Source organism: Cupressus sempervirens, chromosome 11 (assembly GCF_028749045.1).
Source record: "Cupressus sempervirens isolate cs-2001-9-10 chromosome 11, ASM2874904v1, whole genome shotgun sequence".
NCBI classification, from domain to species: Eukaryota; Viridiplantae; Streptophyta; class Pinopsida; order Cupressales; family Cupressaceae; genus Cupressus; species Cupressus sempervirens.
In genome coordinates this window covers 510947254-510966584 of record NC_143128.1, presented here as the reverse complement: position 1 = coordinate 510966584, position 19331 = coordinate 510947254, and the positions used below count along the sequence as shown (strand labels likewise).

At 35.1% G+C, this 19331-nt stretch overlaps 1 protein-coding gene across 2 annotated transcripts; it reads left to right on the top strand.

The window, feature by feature from the left end:
- The first annotated feature begins 15965 nt into the window (after nucleotides 1-15965).
- Nucleotides 15966-17278, top strand: LOC149530600 (uncharacterized). 2 transcript variants are annotated; one of them, XM_089810964.1, is made up of 2 exons: nucleotides 15966-16088; nucleotides 16443-17278. In XM_089810964.1, exon 2 carries the CDS (start codon nucleotides 16477-16479, stop codon nucleotides 17056-17058), a length of 582 nt encoding a protein of 193 aa, XP_089667090.1. In that variant the 5' UTR covers nucleotides 15966-16088; nucleotides 16443-16476; the 3' UTR covers nucleotides 17059-17278. The 2 variants fall into 2 exon arrangements, with proteins under 2 accessions (XP_089667090.1, XP_089667089.1); XM_089810963.1 differs by having other exon boundaries at nucleotides 16026-16209.
- Nucleotides 17279-19331: the final 2053 nt, after the last annotated feature.

The following is a 19331-nucleotide window of genomic DNA, read 5'->3' as shown; positions in this document are numbered from 1 at the left end:
CAGTATCAAGATCACTCCAAAAAAATAATTTGGGAATCAATCTACATCAAAATGGTGCCCACTACATGAGAATGGAAAATTGAAGATTGGGTGCGCTTTTCGCACTCAAAAATGGAATTTCTACCAAGCATTAAATCCACAATAGAGAGATGGAAAAGAGCTCTTAATTAATTAAACAAAGAATGGTAATCTCATAATGATTTATTGCTTGAAGATTTGGACATCAACATGACATTAAATATGAAGTGGAAAACTCATTTTCTGCTACGCCTTTCATAGTCAGTTTGGAGTTTTCCACAAAGGGAGAAGACAAAAGTCAAATTTCCACAAAAGATGAATTAGAGTGTTTCATAGCCAGTGAACTGATAGAAAAGAAGAAGTATTGCTTGTTAATTATTTTCAAAGTGCAGCTGTTACTAGAATGTGTGAATTTCACCTACAATAGAGAAGTGGAAGACTAAGAACTTGGTATGATTTTCAACTTTCATTTGGGATTTTCCACCACAAGCATTCTAGAGAATCACTTCCAAAATTTAGCAAGGAATAAACATGGTAAGTATGGAAGATAACATAGTGGCAAATTGAAGACATTTGGGTTACATAGCATGTGAAAGAAGAGTGGCTGGAAACTTTATTTTATCAATTCTAATTTTGCAACAGTCATATAGACCAGCATTCAGTAGCTCATATCTTTTGACTCGGTGATTATTTTTCTGATCACTCTAGTCAGAATGAAGATAATTAGGTTTGGAAAAACATATCCAAAGATGAGCTCAATCCAATGGTAGAATCAAAAGATATTCCCCTTGAAACATGACCCATTTTTACCTGGCAGCAGTATTTAATTTGTTGTCCACTCAACAAAGAAAAGATTTTGATATTGATTTAACATATTTAAATGTCAATTGTTAAAATATAATTTAAATATTTTAATATATATCATTATTAACTTTAAAATTTAATAAGCATATCAGTTTTCAAAAGGAAAAATATGAGAAGTCGAAGAGACAAGATCAGTTACAGAACTAAAAAGTCATTGGAAAAAACCAAACGGTTGCTGGAGAATGCATTTATTGTAAAACCTTTTCATTTGAAGGGGTTCTTTTTTTTTTTTTGCAAGAGTAGGTATTGCTGGAGTAGAGGGGAGATAGTAGTTTATTTTATGCATTTCATTTCATGCATTGATTTATGTAATAGATTTGGCCAGAGTTGCAGGCAAATAAAAATAAAAGCATTGTATTTGTTGTGCTCAAAACAAAGAAGTGTTTTTCTTCAAATCAAAGGATTTGGGTTTTATTTTTTGAATATATTCAATTAGAGCATTGTTGTATTCAGTTTTGGACATTATCTTGCATCTTATGTCAAATAATGAATGTGTTGTAGATTAGAGTATTTGCATATATTTCTATTGCAGAAATCTAAATATTAAATCTTCATTTCTTCATTGCATTCACATAATTTGCATCCATATTGCATTACCAGTATCAAGAAGTCATAGGAATTGTGGGTTCTTGGCATTGGATAGGTTTAGGAACTAAAATTTTCCTGAGTTAGTTCTATGTAGGGTTGGCTTAGTTTTCCTCTTTCGTTCTCAGGGTAAGAACGTACCCAATTAGTTTAGGAACAAACAAATTCATTGAATATCATTGATAAGGGAGTTGTACCTTTCAATTTAGAGGAAATCTATCAATATCATGATAGATTATCCAACTGTTGGTATCAAATTGTTTCTCACAGGTTCAAGCATGTAAGAGTTACATTGGAAAGAACAATCTGTTTACCAACACAATTGTTGCTCGAGGTCCATAAGTACCATTTGAACAATCAAACATTAGACACTCATTGTTATGCTTAACTTTTTGTAGCTCGGGCTCTACTGAATACTAATAAAAAAAATTATTAGCAGTCCATTGTCCTATCATAATAGACTTTATTGAATGTGAAACATCACAAAAATATCAACACAAGTTTGACACTAGGATTTTACGTGGAAACCCAATTTGGGAAAAACCACTAGCAACATGTCACCACTTTTTTCACTCTTTCAGAGTGAGCTCTATTTGTATCGAACCCTATTAAAGGTTACAATACACACTATTAAATGTGACTTGTGTTGAAAACAATTATTCAATTGTATATTGTCTTTGATTTTACACAAAATGTCAATCCTTATCAAGCAAGTTAGTGATTGTTGAGCTCACTCAGGCATTGAAGACAATTTTGTGTGTATGTCAAGTGTTTCAGTTGTTACCAAGTTGAGAGTTAGTTCCTATCGAGATCACTTAGGTGTCAAAGGTAGATCTTGTGTTGGCTGAGTTTACTCGATTACCAAAGGAAAGTTAGCATGGATCCTGTGTTGACCGAGTTCACTCAGTTACCAAAGGATAGTTAGTTTAGAGTCAGTATTGACCAAGTTGGGTTGCTTAATGAAGAGTTTTTATGAGTTGACCAAGTACTCAATTTTGTATTAGCCGACTGACATCATATTAAGTTTGGTTAATGTTAGTCAACTTAAGGGATGAACATTATTTGATTAAAAGTATATTCAAGCCAATTTGACAAGATTATTCATATAAGGTCGATTTGAGGATTGAAGGAGAGAAAGCATGGGATTGAAGAAGATGAATTAAGGAAGTGAAATGGAAGGATATCTGCAAGAGGACAGAGTATCCGAGTTGATTGAGCTGCAAAGAACATTTTGATCAAAGAGGATCAAGTAATCAAGCTAGAACATATATACGAAATCAACAAAGATAGTTGCATTAGCAATAAGGTCAAGTCATTGTTACTCTTTAATAATTGTAGTAGTGAATCAAATCTCTTAACAGTGTTAGCCTAACAACTATTTGGTAAATCTTCTAACAAGGTGGCATTTCTAGATTGAAGTGTCTCAAGACCTCTAACAAGACCACTCCTAACAGGGTGAATTAAATCCTCTAATAGGGTCACACCTAATAGTGTATTTTGTAACCTTTAACAGGGTTGGCTCCTAACAAGGCTCACTTCAGAAGAACGAAAAATAGTAACTAGTTACAATTGGTGGTTTTGCCAAATTAGGTTTTCACATTAATCTTAGTGTCTCATGTGTTCATGTTATTTTGTTTGTATTTCTACAACTAAGTTAATTAAGACTAATCACATTTAAATATCTCAAGATCTGCATGTTTAGTGTTAACTGAGTGATGACAATATTTTTAGTGTTAACCAAGTGATAGTAATTTAGTGTTAATCGAGTTTTAGTAAAGATTTTTTTAGGGTTATATTGACATCTTAAGGGACTTGGATTTTTTTTTGTGGTAACTAATTCACCCCTCCCCTCTTAGTTACTCCTTTACATTTCCAACAACCTGGTTAGAGGATTTAATCACCCTGTTAGGAGTGGCCTTGTGAAAGAACTTTGATCATTCCATTTAGAATGTCACCTTGCTAAAGGATTTACATAGACTGTTAAGTCCTTCAAATGACTGTTAGGTCAACCTTTGATTAAAAGGATTTCAATACAAATTGTTCACAATTATTAGAAAGAAAATAGCAGGGTTTTGATCTGTATGATTACAACTCACTTTTGCAGGTTCAGATCATTTTTTGGTTCATGTGTTGATTCACTAATAAGCTCCCCCTTGTCAACTCTATCTCTTAACTTTCTCGGCAACCCTTTGAGCATTCATCCTTCATTACATATAACTTAAGCCTCCTAATCTAATTTACTTATCAATATATGGCATCATTTGTGCGAGGATTTTGTTCTTGATTCACTTTCTCATTCACATAGTTGTATATTCACCTTTGTGAACTCTTGTTCCACCTTGTGTGTATATATCTAAAGTTCAACTCTATATCTCCTTGAATATGTAATTCTTGCTTTGTCATTTTCATAATCACCATAGGTTTTAGGGTTTATGATCTAGTTCATCAAATTCATTGTATCTATCCATCTTCCTTCTTCTCTAGGAATTTCTCATCCATCGAATTCAATCTTAGGTATTTCACCTTGTTAGTAAACAGTTTTGCCATTTCAACAAGAATTACAAAACATGACTCAATACACCTGACAAGAAGGACAAAATGTGCTACCTATTGGATTAGTTATCATTGATTGATAACTATCTTTTGAATTGAGAGGTACAACTCCCTCATAAAAGATATTCAATGAATGTGATATCTGGTTATGTCTTCAACCTAAAGATAGGAAGGGTTTTCTGACATTCATCCATCAATATGGAATGCATGTGATTATCAGATTGACTCCTAAAGAGAGAAAGAAAATAAATAACTCTATGATCACCTATTTGACTTTCCATATTATAGAAGTGACAAGAAGAGTTACAAATATCATTATGCTACAGCATGAATACATAACCACAAGACTACATATATCATGTTCAACATAGTAATAAAGGATTGCATCTAAAATAGAAACAAAATGACTCAAAATCCTTCTAGATTAGAAATGCAAATGTATATGGCTGCAAAATCAAACACACTTATATCCCTCTTTATTTCAGAAACATGATAAAATAATAATAATATTGCTCTATCCCCTTGTTACAACCAATTTGCACAAAACAAAGCTCCTTCCCATGTCACAAAACTGAACTATCTTCTCCCCTATTGTAGTAGTTGTAGAACTTCTTGACTAGAAAAGAAGAACCCTTTCAACCTCCTTTTGCCATCTATTTATCATCTCTTTTTCGGTAACCTTTCGGTTATGTTTGTAACTGATTCTTTGCAATATCATGATTTGTGTTCTTTAATATTTCATTTCTTTTTAAACAATTATATCTAAGGGGCTTCCATACTTTTCCAATTCACAATTAAAAACCCTTAATACATGATGCTCCATTGGATGTTAATACCACATGTCACTTGAAGGGTTCAGCTGGTAAAGACACGAGTCACTATTGCCTTTAGATGTATTGACCATGTGTATAGTTGGATTTTCAAAAGCCTGCAACAAACTGCCATACATATACCTTGTCTAAGCCAAAAATATCTATTTTTGTGCTCTTTTACACATCGGCACTTGCATGCCACTCCCAAGAATAAATACTAGCTTTCCCTTGTTTGCTTATGGGCATGTTTATTTCCTTTTTCCATCAGTTCTCCTTTAGTTATGAAAACCAATTCTTGCAAATCATGTCTTCTTTCTCATATTTTATCGGGCTAAACATTATACTTGTAGGGTGGTTATGAAGACACTTATCCAATTTATTATGTGTATCTTTGGACACATGGAGATTGGCTTGACTATTAAGTGTTATCTAATTTGACCTCAATGTCACTTCTTGATATGGTGTACTAAGGCGCCTGTTTATATTTTCCATGCCTAAGCACTTTGGGAGATGTACAAGTGATGATGTCTTGTTTGTGTTTCTTAAGATTTGGGTTAAAATTCAACCTTGCCTCCTTTGTTCCTATTAGATATCATCGATTTTGAATATATCTTGGTAGTCTAGATTATTGCTCTCACTATGTATTGGAGTGCTCGAATATTAGAAACTCGATAGGATAATTCTCCACATTGGATTCTTGCCTATCAAGGGTTGTTTCATTTTATTTCTAATATCAATTCATCAAGGCTTGGGTTGATTATGTTGAGATATATTTTCTTTTCTTACAATTGTTGGCATTTTGTCAAACAAGTTGCAGTCGACCTTAGGTGATATGGTTGCACTTTGTATGGATGTGAAGTAGATATGTTATTTTTAAAGATTTGTTCCACAAACTGCAACACAAAAACCTCCAAACAATACTCTTTGTTAGCTTCAAACCCAATCTTTTCCATTTTCCTTTTGGAAGGTTTCTATTACTGTCCACACACAAATTTTGAATTGTGTTTTGTCACCATTTTTTGAACCTTGAAACATAGATTTGCTAATACTGATTATGTGATTAGTATTGAATTCAATCACGTCCAATGATTTGCCCATCTTCTTTAGATTGAGCTTGAAAACCACCTTCAAAATTAAGAATGGTGAATTTTTTTCAAGCTTCACCACTTCAAATTCAAATTTGAAGATCCCAATCTTGATTGAATCATAATGAACCTTGAGCTTCTAATTGCCAGGACTGAAATTGAAACTTTGAATTTACATCTTCAACTCTAAACTTGTTAAAATTTTATTTCTCTGAACCACTGAACTGCACCCATAATCATTTCTCTGAACACAACTCAGGATCTGAAACTAAACCTCAAACTAAGGTACTCAAACCATTTGAACCTATCAAACCTTTGCACCTTGTTCAATAGGTACAAAATCTACAAAGGAAATCTTTGAATCTGCACTTGTGATCTTGCATGTTGAGCTTAAAGCTGAACTTGAACTTGAAGTTATGAACTTGATAGTTCAAGTTCAACATACCCCCACAATAGTATCTTCTTCATGAGTCGCAATTTATAAATCATCACTAGCAATTAAAACCAACCAAAATTTCCTCTACACAGTTAGCTTGGAAGTTTAGAATGTGGCTATCAAAAAGCATGGTAACACATCTAATCCTCACCTTTGATTAAATGATTCAACTCATCAATCTTATCTTCAACATGGTTTCTATATTCCAAGAAATCAACTGAGTCAGCTTGAAATCATGATTCCCCAAATACATTATAAACAATGTTACTCAACAATCAGTAAGTTCTAACACTTAGTCATCACTTAATTGCTCAGTTACTGTAGAGCTCGACACCAACTACCACTCAGTCCATACTGATGCTCAATCAACACTAGATTTACTTGACACTTTCTATGGCTCGATTGACATTAGCATCACTTGTCATTCCTTAGTCTTTTACTTTATTGCTCATTTAAGCTTTACATTAATATGATATAAATAATCACTTTGGTTTGTCAAAGTCTAAATAATCAAATGTCCATTATAACTTTCTATTCATAACTCAACCTTTCCTCTAGGTGCTTTTGTTATGAGCAATCTCTCAAATCCTCTTCATTAATCAAAATAGATATGACCATTTAGATTAGATAACAACATGTCTCATTAGTATATTTGACATCAATGACAAAACAACAATTGTTCAATTGTAGTTTCCAACAAATTCTATCAATAATAGTACCAATAAACTACCATTCCATATTGTATATGGGAGTAGTTCCAAAAATGCTTCTAAATTAAGGTAGTTGCATAAAGTCAAAATAAGTAGTACTAAAGTAGAGGATTTTGCTGAACATTTGAAGAACATCCATGAGAAGGTGAGGAAGTGTTGTGATGTGGAGCCTAATTAGAGTTGAAGTTTTATTTGTGTAGTTTTCTCCCCATATTATTTCTATGGGGGTTTGGGGGTAGCGCCCCAAGTGCACCCCCAAAGCCAAAAATGCCCTTATATTGTAAAAGATGTTAGCTACTATTTTTCCCATTGAACGACTCATTTTAGCCCTAATTTTGTAAGCGACAAAAAGCTTGTATAAAAGGCCTAGGGTTAGGGATTTCATAATGTGATGGTGATATTGTAGCTTCTTGTAGCAGTATTGAGCTGTAAGGGATTGTGGATTGTAATCACTAGATAATAATAATATTGGACTTGTTGTTGGTAGATATAGCCCAGGGATTGGGTGAACCATGTTAAATCTTGGTGTCTTGTGTTCTCTTTTGTGTGATCTATTATTCTTAGATATTGGTTATATTTGCATGTAACTTTTATTTTTGTCTGAGGTTAATCATAATAAAGGATACTAGAGCTAGACAATCATCTTTTTTTTTAGTTTAGATTGTCGTCGATTTTTTTAGCCAGACTATCATCATTTTTTTTAGTGATTCTCTGCAGGAAGGTCTCACAGTTGAGTGGGAGTGATGGAAGACAAGGGTAAGCTAAAGGTGGAGAAGTTCAATGGGAAAAACTTTCAGTTATGGAATATGCAAATGGAGGACTATATTTATCAGAAGGACTTATGGAAGCCATTGGAAGGAAAAACAAAGAAATATGGAACTATGACAGATGAGGACTGAGAGATTTTAGATAGAAAGACACTTGGAAGCATTTGATTATGTTTGGCACCATCAATGACATTTAATATTACAAAAGTGACGACAATGGAAGAGTTGATGCAAACCCTAGTGAAACTGTATGAAAAGTCATCCGCTTCAAACAAGGTATTTCTCATGAAGCTTTTATTTAATATGAAAATGACAAAAGATGGATCTATTGTGGATCATTTAAATGAGTTTAATACTGTTACTAGTCAGTTATCTTCTGTGGGTATTAATTTTGATGAATAAATTAGGGCTCTCTTGATTTTGTGATCTTTGCCTGAAAGTTGGAATGATTGTGAGCAATTATGATCTAGATCTAATACCCTAAAATTTGATGATGTGATCGATGTTATTTTGAGTGAGAAAACTCATAGGAAAACCTCAAGTGGATCTACATTAGGAAGTGCTTTGAACACACAAAGCAGAGGAAGAATGACTGAGAGAGGAAATAATTCCAGAAATCATGGGAAATCAAGAGGAGAGTCAAAGGGGAAGAGGTCTCAATCTAGAGGACCAAGAGATTTTTGGTACTGTGGTAGACTAGGACATAAGAAGAAAGATTGTTGGACTTGAAAGAACAATGAAGGAGATAAACCAGAAGGGAACAATGAGGCAAACGTGGTAAGCAACAAATTTGAAGATGATGCTTTGCTTCTGTCTTTAGAGAGTGTTGATGATTTACGAGTTTTAGATTCTAGTGCTTCATTTCATGCTACATCTCATAGAGGTTATTTTATTGATTGTGTCCAAGGGGATTTTGGACTTGTTTATTTGAAGGATAATGAACCCTATTAGATTGTTGGAAAGGAAAATGTTAATATTAAGTTACAAAATGGGAATCATTGGCTACTACATGAGGTAAGACATGTTCCAAGACTGAGTAGGAATTTAATTTCAACAGGGCAATTCAGTGATGAGGGTTGTGTTGCTACTTTTAATGATAAAAATTGGAAGGCTTCAAAAGGTTCCCTTGTAGTGGCAAAAGGTGTGAAATTAGGCATGTTATATCTTTGTACAGGTCATACTATTCCTTCTACTTTGATTATTTTAGAGAAAAATGAATGTTCAGGAACAATTGTTGTAGTTGAGTAGGGAGAACAAACAATTGATGCAGATTCAGATACAATGCTATGGCACCACAAAATTAGACACATGAGTGAGAAAAGTATGAAACTACTTCATTCAAATAAAGTTTTACCAGGTCTAAAATGTGTTAATATGGATTTCTATGAAAGTTGTGTGTATGGAAAACAAAGAAAAGTGACTTTTGTGAAGACTAGGAAGGAAAAGAAAAGTGAAAGATTAGAGCTCGTGCATACAGATGTATGGGGATCAGCTCAGGTATCTTCCCTTAGTGGCTCTCATTATTCTGTTCCATTTATTGATGATGCAAATAGAAAAGTTTGGGTTTATTTCCTTAGACATAAATATGATGTATTTCAAACTTTTAAGAAATGGAAATGCTTGGTTGAAGATGATACGAGTAAGAAATTAAAATGTCTCAGATCTGATAATGGTGGTGAGTATTACAATCATGAATTTGAAGATTATTGCTCCACTAATGGTATTCGTAGATAAAAAACTATGCCAAGGACTCCAAAGGAAAATGGAGTGGCTGAATGCATAAACATGACTATAATGGAGCGTATAAGAAGCATGAGGTTGCATGCAGGGTTACACTTAAACATGTGAGCAAAGGCTATTAATACTATTGTATATTTGATTAATAGAGATCCCTCTACTCCTTTAGGTTGTGGTATTCCAAAGGAAGCATGGGCTAGTAAGAAGGTGAGGTATTCTTTTCTTAAAACCTTTGGTTGTGAAGCATTTGCTCATATAGATTTTGAAAATAGAACCAAGCTGGAAGCAAAGTCAAAGAAATGTGTATTTGTTGGATATGGAATTGATGAATTTGGTTATAGGTTTTGGAATTTTGGAAATTGTAAAATTGTAAGAAGCAGGGATGTCATATTCAGTGAGAAAGTGTTGTATAAAGATCTGTTGCAACAACATGAGAAGAAAGAAAATGATTATGTAGTGTTAGATGATACTCCAAAAGATGATGTTCCAACAATTCCTCATGATGTGCAACAACTGCAACAACAAATACCACCACACCAATGAATGTTATATGGTCAACAAGGCTAAGTAAACCTTCAGAATGATTTTTCTCCTTCTTTGTATTCCATTTTACTTACTAATGCTGGTGAACCTAAATGTTATAATGAAACTATATAGGTGGGTACAAAGATTCAGTGGGAGTTTGCAATGAAACAATAAATGGACTCTTTGCTAAAAAATAAGACATGGGATTTATTTATTTTTTTTTTTACTCTTTTAATGCGCCTGGTAAACTTTTTAACGTGACCGGTAGTGTTGGCGCGACACACCCACCGGAAGACATGGGATTTATGCAAGTTGCTTGTAGGTAAAAGGGCTTTACAAAATGAATGGGTTTATAGGTTGAAAGAAGAGGATGGAGGTAAGAAATGATTTAAAGCCAGGTTAGCGGTAAAAGGAATTGCATAGAAAAAATACATCGATTTTGATAAGATATTCTTTCCTATTGTAAAAATGACCTTTATCCATACTATTTTAAGTATTGTGACTACTAAAGATTTGCATTTGGAGCAACTTGATGTTAAAATAACCTTCCTTCATGGTGATTTGGATGAAGAGATGTATATAGCACAACCACAAGAATTTGAGGTCAAAGGTAAGAAGAACTTAGTATGCAGATTGAAGAAAAGTTTATATGGCTTGAAGCAAGCACCTTGGCAATGGTATCTAAAATTTGACAAATTTATGCATGAGCATGGATATAGTAGGTGTCATTTAGATCATTGTGTTTATTTTAAGAGGTTGGATGATGATAGCTACATTATTTTATGTTTATATGTTAATGATATGCTTTTAGCTGGGTCTAACATAAATCACATTAAGGGTTTGAAACACTAGTCAACACATGCATTTGCTATGAAGGATTTGAGGGCAACATTACAAATCCTTGGTATGAAAATTTTCAGAGATAAGAAGGACAGGAAATTGACATTAGCTCAGGCTGATTATATTGTGAAGCTGTTATGACATTTCTCTATGGAGAATGCCAAAGCTGTCAACACACCTTTACCTAATCATTTGAAGTTGACTAAGGATACGTGTCCCAAGACACAACAAGAGGAGGATGAGATGTCAAAGGTGCCTTATGCTTCAGTTGTAGGAAGCTTGATGTATGCTATGGTATGTACAAGGCCAAATATTACACATGCAGTGGGAGTTGTTAGTAGGTATATGAGTCATCCAAGAATTAAGCATTGAAATGCTATAAAATAGATTCTCAGATATCTGAGAGGAGCATCCAATAAGTGTCTACATTTTGTGGGCTCTACTACTAATTTATAGGGATATTTTGACTCAGATTTGGTAGGGGATATTGATACCAGGTGGAGTACTGCAGGTTATGTATTTACTATTGGTGGGGCAGTTGTGAGCTAGGTTTCTAGGTTGCAGAAGATTAATTCTTTATCCACTACAGAGGCAATGTATGTTGCTGCTACATAGGCAACCAAGAAGATGATATGGCTTCAGTTCTTCATGGAAGAGTTGGGACATCCATAGAGGGATAACTATTTATTTACAGATAGCCAGAGCGCTACTAATCTTGCAAAGAATTCTGCTCTACATTCAAAGACAAAACACATCTAGTTGCAGTACCATTTCATTTGGTTAGTTTTGGATGATGGACAGTTAAAGCTAGAGAAGATACATACAGATGATAATCCAATAGATATGTTTACCAAGGTAGTAACAAGGGAGAAGTTGAACTCCTCTTTAGCTTCAATTGGTCTTCTAAACTTAACTAAATAAAAGAACAACAAAGTCTGGGGTAGTTTGATATTCTAGTGGGAGCTACAGGTTTCATAGTGCTATGATTAGTCTCCAAGTAGGAGGTTATTGTTGTGGACTTTAAATAGTCTCCAAGTGGGAGATTGTTGTGATGTGGAGCCTAATCAGACTCGGAGGTTTATTCACTACAGTTTTCTCCCCATGTTATTTCTACAGGGGTTTGCAGGCAACACCCTTATAGGGTCCAGATGCGCTCCCTATTGCAGTACAAGGTGGGGTCGAGGGGCAACGCCCCTGAAGCCAAAAATGCCCTTATATTGTAAAAGGTGTCAGTTATTATTTTTCCCATTGGACACCTTATTCTAGCCCTAATTTTGTAAGCAAAAAAAGGCTTGTATAAAAAGGCTTAGGGTTAGGGATTTCATAATGTAATGGTGATATTGTAGCTTCTTGCGGGATATTGAGCTATAAGGGATTGCAGATTGTGATCACTAGATAATAACAATATTGGACTTGTTGTTGATGGATGTAGCCCAGGGATTGGGTGAACCATGTTAAATCTTGGTGTCTTGTGTTATATTCTATGCAATCTATTATCCTCTAATATTGGTTATATTTTCATGTAACTATTATTTCTATCTGAAGTTAATCTTAACAAGAAGCACACTATTAAGATGAATACACTGTACAAGGCTAAGGCCGATGTGAAAAGGAGGTATAAGGAATTTCAAATTGGAGATGAAGTCATGGTTCATTTGAGAAAGGAGTGTTTTCTAGTGGGTACATATAATAAATTGCAAATGAATAAGTTTAGATTGTGCAAGCTAGTGAAAATGGCTATGAAGCAGAGTTGCCTATTAAACTAAATATTTCACCAGTATTTAACATTTCAAATATGACTAAATATTATGAAGGAGGTGATGGAGATGAAGTTGCAGAAGTATGGTGGAGTATTCCAACAAAAAATTTGCCTATAAGGGAGATTGAGGAGATTCTAGACAATTGTGTTGGCAAAAGTACAAGGAACAAAACTTATGAAGAGTACCTAGTCAAAAGGAAAGGGAGGCCAGTAGAAGATTCATTGTGTCTAGCAAGGGAAGAGGTTAACCATCTTGGTTTTACTCTAAACACTAGAGATGTGATAGGGTCACTTCTCAAATTAACCTGGGTGTCTAATACATGAGAATTGTGGGTGTAAGAGTAATCTTGCATCACCCAAAAATATTTTTTTTCTTTTTCTTGAATAAGGGTTGTCTAAGTGTAGATGTTTTGTTTCTAGAAGCATGCTATTTACTAATATGAGCTTAGAATGTCTTAATTTCAAAGGTGGATGTTCATATTGGATATATTAGCCTACTAGTTGAGGCTCAGTACCATATCATGAGTATTCATGAAGTTATTACAAATTTTTGGTGTAGAATTTTGGCATAAAAACTTCAAGATTAGTATTGAAGGCCTTAGAGGCCCTAGATGGGCTCTAAAATGGGGTCTACTAAAGCTTGCACGAGTTGAGCCCTATAGATTAGAAGTCAAGGATTATGAAAAGGGGTTATAATAGCCAATTAGAACAACGGTTTGAAAGTTATGGCTTTATGAAGTTGGGCTGACCAAAATTTTCAAAATATGTGTCAAAGGTGTTTCAAGCCAACTCTATATGTTATTTTAGGGTTAGTTAGTCTCAAGGGTTAGGCTTAGATGTCTAGAAACTTCCATGACAGTGTACAAAAGCCTAAATAAGGAACACCTGTACATTGTCTAGGATATCTCTAGGTGATAGTTCACAGCTCTATGTTGCAAATTATTATAAGGAAGGTGCTCATGTGGGTTTGTGTATTGTATTTCAAAATTTTGTAATTCTACATTTGTAGTGATAATAAGAAGCCCATATTTTGTACTCACAAATTGTGGTTATTTCTTTGTTTCTATTATGTGTTTGTGGTATTAAGGGGAGCACCCTTCATCAGGTACCTTCCATACAAGTGTATGCTCACATGAGTGGATTGACAAGCTTGAGTTGGATCACAATTTGGGATGTAATTTTATTGATTATACCTTTCTTTATCATTTATTCCACCATGATTTCTATTTTGTCTTATGTGTTATCTTGTAAAAGTTTTTTTTCCTTTTCTCTTTCTATTTCTAATCACTACCCTTCTCTACAACTAGTCATTTTGTTGCTTAGTAACCATAGGCAATGATTGTGAGGATTGAAACCCAAAAATACAATGAATGAAAGAAAGATGGGACATCGTAACACATTTGTAAGGTGACATTGCTCAATTTATGGACATTTTAAATGAATTTGATGAAAAACATTTTAAGCAATTTGCAAGCTTCAAGGATGAGAGGACGGTCGTTATTGGCAAGATCTCTTTCGAGGTGAACGAGAAAGTGGTTTATGAAGTGACACGCCTCTCCACTATGGGGTGTAAGTAGAAAAATAGTTAAAGTTCCTAGTAGCATGTTGGTCTTAACTAGTTCTTCTATAAGGGATAGGAATCTATGAAGTTAAGGGGTGACTTTAACAAGGAGGAGCTATCAAAACCCCTAGAAAAAATTTCCTCCTTGTCATAAATTATTTCACACTAGAGGGAAGGTTTGATGTTTATTACTATTATCATTTGCCCATGAATCACTTATGCAATCACATTTACATTTCCATTTCTATTCCTTTATTTTTGCTAAATTCTTAGGAAAATAAATTTAAGTAGGCCAATGAGGAAAAGAGTAGTAGCAAGAAATTTAGTATCCTTCACCAATATTTGATCTTCCACCTCTACCACTTCTACCTAGCTCTATGTCCTGCTTGAAAGATTATTGTGTAAGAAGTTCCCTAAAGCCCTTTCTTAATTGTTGGAAGCCCTACTAATACCCCATGCCCTAGCCACAATGTAAACACTCTTGGCCTAGCTGCAATACAAACCCTCCCACCCCAAAGGCAATTTTGAATCCCAAACACCCTCCCAACAAAGGAAGCCAAAATAAAAAAGAAGAAAAGCCAAAAATGGATAAAACTCCTCACAGAGAAAACCAAAAGGCCCTTAAATGAGATTGGATTCTAACATTGAGATCACTAAGGAAACAAAAGTGTCTCATTGCTCCAAAAGCCTTAAACAAAAACTCTAAGAAGAAGAAACCCAATAAGGCCTTTAACTTTGATTCTAAAGAGACTTATAATATGGATTTAGGTGTAGAAGAAGCTTACGCATCATCAACCAACAATAGTTCCACACATATTTCTACTCGTACTAATTCCCACTATGGTGAGCACAATTGGGTTATGGTGACCATAAATGGGGCCACCAACATTTATTCCAAAGGAAAGGGCCCTTATTTGAGGAACAAAATGTATCCCCCCCGTGTATGATATTGACACCCTAGAGAACCATTTGGTTGTGGTGGAGACTAAAATTGCCAAGGTGGATAGTGAGTTTATCATTTCACTGTTGACATTATGTACAATTTAACCACCCCTCTTTGTTTAATGCAGTCTGTGAATGAGAAGATCAAGAAGGATGCAAAGGAGACCAAAGAGTTGTTTTAATTCTGCACGGAAGACTAGGCTACCCTTATGCTCAATAGTTATTATTGGACTTATACTTTGGTTTCAGTGTTAATCCCTATTAGGACTAAGTTTACTACAAATGCATACTTTTAGTTTTATTGCGATGGATATTGTGATAAATGCTTCTATTTTTTGAATGGTTTGTCATAAGTTGTTAACTACCAATGATAGCTTAGTTGATAGTTTATTTGTTTTATTTTGAAGGATATGCTTGGGTTCTTTCAAGGATATTATTTTGTTGGTTACTTGTTGAGGTTATTAGTTTGTTGACAATGTTACTAGGTTGTGTATGCTTTTTGTGTTCCTCTTTACCTTTGCAACATGTTCTAAATGATCTACACTCTTATTTTATTACATTAACTTTCAAAAATAATATATAAATATTAATACTAATAGAAATACAGATTTAATTTAACTACTAAAATTTCCTTTTCCTTATTAAAGAAAGACCTCCAATGACCTACAAATAAAAGAATTTCTAACACTTCTAATTAACAAAATCCAAGTAACGGTAATATTGCAGGATAGATAAAACTTCCACTACCCAACCTCGGGGCCATTAGGGTGAATTGAATACCGAATTACTCGCACTTGCATATAAATATCAAGCAAGACTTCAAAGACATTGAAAGGCGTGGCGATTATTTGGGCGGGAAACTTGTAGGGCGAGCGAAACATTTCAACCTTACAAGTAGGTGCCATTTCGCTCTTTTCCCTATTTCTTTCTTCATATTTTCTTCCTGCACTTCGTAATATTCTCACAGCGAATCTTATCTATTCTTGTGCAACAATTCTACCAGAGGCCAAAACAGGTACGAATGATTGCTTGAGATCACCGTCGATTTCTCATTTTATATCCATTTATTTGTCGGTTTTCCTGTATTTTTAAGGGTTTCTGTAAAACAACAGTTCTTTAAAATGGTGGATTTCTGCTTTTAAATACTGTCTTACCTATTTTTTGCGGTTTTAAGGCTTTTTGTGAACAAGAGGCCTTGAAAATGGTGGAAGATCGCTTTAAGAACCCCTTCTTATCTATTTTTTGCAGGTTTAAGGATTCCCGTTAAAAACAGGTTTTGAAAATGGCAGGTCGCCCGGTTACACGTCGTCTCGCAGCAAAGGCCATTGTGCCTTCTGAAGATCCGAAGAGCGTGTTTGTTGTCATCAGGATGGAGAGAGAGGGCGGTGAATCTAGGGTGTCTGTTCGCGGTGTTCATCCGACGGAAGAGCAGGCCTACAGCGCTGCCATTGCAGATTGCATTTGCGCTCTGGAGGAGGAGAGCGGTTCCATGAACCCTAAAGTGCGTGAGATTGGCAAGACGGAAACCCTTTCCCTCAAACAACGCCTGAAAAGCGTGCAGAGCTGTCAAAACCCTGACTCCTCTGCTGAGCGTGCGGAGTTTCTGGTGAAGAAATCTGTCGCCTTTCATGAGTTGAAAGAGTTGGAATCGGAAGAATTTCTCAGTAAGCCCTTGATGCCCTGCTCTTATTGGGATTCCAGCGATGAGGAAAGTTACGACCCCGAGGAAGATGACGAAGAAGATGAAGAGGAGGAGGAGGATGATGAAGATGAAGACATGGCGGATCTGGTTAATGAAGATGATGATTTGCAGGGTATTGAGGGATCTGGTACCAAGCATGTGGATGAAGAAGAGAAAAAGTGAAGTTTGAGGATTGGAAAGTAGTTTCGGCCTTTTAAAAAAAATTATTTATGCAACTACTGGAGATTTTGAATTTATGTTTTGTTGTACTAGCTATCCATTGTGGATTTTGTATGTCAGAAGTTTGCTCTGCAACAGAATCGAAATAGTTGCTCCAGAAATTGCTCTACATATTAATAGTTCTGATTAAATGAATCGGCGTTTAGTTATCATTTGATATTTATATTGTTGAGTACCAGTGTTATGAGGTTTATATTCATCTGCCTTGGCTGAGTCTACTGGAGTTTTAAGGGTTTTAGTAAAAAATATTCCAAAGCATGTAGTTATCCGGGTTTTAGGGTTTAGAGGCATCGCAAGAGATATAACATCAGTGTGTTCTTACCAGTCGCCTTGACCTTTTAATTATTTTTTAAACCTTTTTGGGTTTTGTTTATAATCATTATCAAAAGTATCGAATTATTTGACACAAGTAATTTGGCAGTCAGTTTCATTACCTTTATATTTAATGAAGTTAGTCAATTTCGTTACCTGTATATTTAACGAAGTTTGTGTAAACACAATTTAAGTTTCTTAATAGTCTGAATGTTATAAATCAATTATTTTTTTATTTTAAATATAATTGCTTTTATAATCTAACATTATGAAAGAAATCAAAATAATGTAAAATTTAATAAGATGCTAAAATAATTAGAAAGAGAAGTGTCTTATGTCTATATGTCAAATATAGGAGGCATTTTTAAAAAAGTGTTATGTAAGAGGACCATCCTATACAAGAATTAGATTAAGGTTATGTTCATTGTTTAGAAAATATTTGGTTGTATTAAAGGAGGCTAATGAGGTTGGAGTTACAAAAGAATCAAATGATGTTGTCACTCACCAACTTTTATAGAACTACTTGCAAGTTGGAAGAAACCAATTGTTAGAGCAAATAATTAATTTATTAATTATTTATTTTATTTATTTAAGTTTACTTAGGTTAATGCATTTATTTAATATTTAGTATTTAATAGTTGTAGTGGTTAGTTGTTGACAATAGGGGAGTTTGTTTCCTTCTAGCATGTTCCACTTTTTTGTGGATGCTTAGTTGTCAACTTTATCTTTTACTTACAAGTTTTCATGAGGTCTTTATAAGCGGTCTTTCACTCATTCTAAGTTCATTCCATTTTTTACATAGCAATTTTAATTTTTTATTGTGAATCATTTTTGTGCGGTTTTTGCTTCAAGCTCTTTGCTCCCTAGGTTTCTCTTCAGCAAGTTATTTGCACTGTAGATGATCTTGGTGCATTATCGAAGTTGGATTTTCAACTCTTACATGGTATCAGAGCCTCCTTGCTGCTTCTTGTTCGAAAGATTTTTGAAGCCGTGATTTGAAGTCACAAACTTTAGTTTGTTTGTGCAATTTTTCTTCAAATTAGGAGTAGAGCAATTTTTCGGAGCATTTTCAGCCCAAACGGACGCTGCCATTGAATTCGGAAGCCCATTTACAATCAGAATTCATATAAAACTTTTCATTTTTGGAGATAGAGCTTCAGGAGGCAAAATTTTTTTTGTTCCAGAGTCTTACCGACCGTCATACAGATGCGTGACAATCAAAAAAATTAAAAAAAAAAAAAATTTGGGCGTCGCCGCAGCAGCGCTCGCGCCACCGCGAGGCCACTCGCGCGCCTCCGACGCGCCGCTCTGTCGGCGACATCCACCGCTCCTCTCGATCGGGCCTCCTCCGCGCCGCCTGTTCGGCGGACCACCAGCGGCGGCCTCTTTGCTCTGCTCCTCTGACAGGTGGCAGTCGGTTATTTGCTGCTCGTAAACAGCTCAGCCTCCACGTGGACCCAGTTAGCTGCTCCGTCAGCGATTTGACCTGCACAGTTGGAACATTCACATGTTGACACGTGGCATCCTGCTGACGTCATATTTCGACGTGCTGACGTCACATTTTCGGCGATCAAATTTTTTTCGGCGACGGTCTTGTGACGGGCATACGGCCGTCAAATTTAAGCCGGTGTCTGTAATTTTTCAGCAAGGTGCATTTTTTGGAGTAGCAGTCGATTTTTTGGCTATAACTTGAGCATATAAAGGTCTTTTTTCGATTCGAAAGAAGTGTCGGAAAGCTGACTCAAAGACGGAGACATTGGTGCTGGTTTCATCAGATTTCGAGTTTGTTTGAGCTTCCATTTTTGGCGTCAAAGTAGAGGCTTGTGTTTTCGCCTATTCTGCATCAACAAATCCAGGTTCTTTTCGAGTTTTTTGCTTTCCTTAGTTGTTTTTGTGGTATTTGA

Bases quoted from the DNA above. Each gene is read 5' to 3' on its own strand.
- LOC149530600 (XM_089810964.1), top strand. From the start codon at position 16,477: ATGGCAGGTCGCCCGGTTACACGTCGTCTCGCAGCAAAGGCCATTGTG.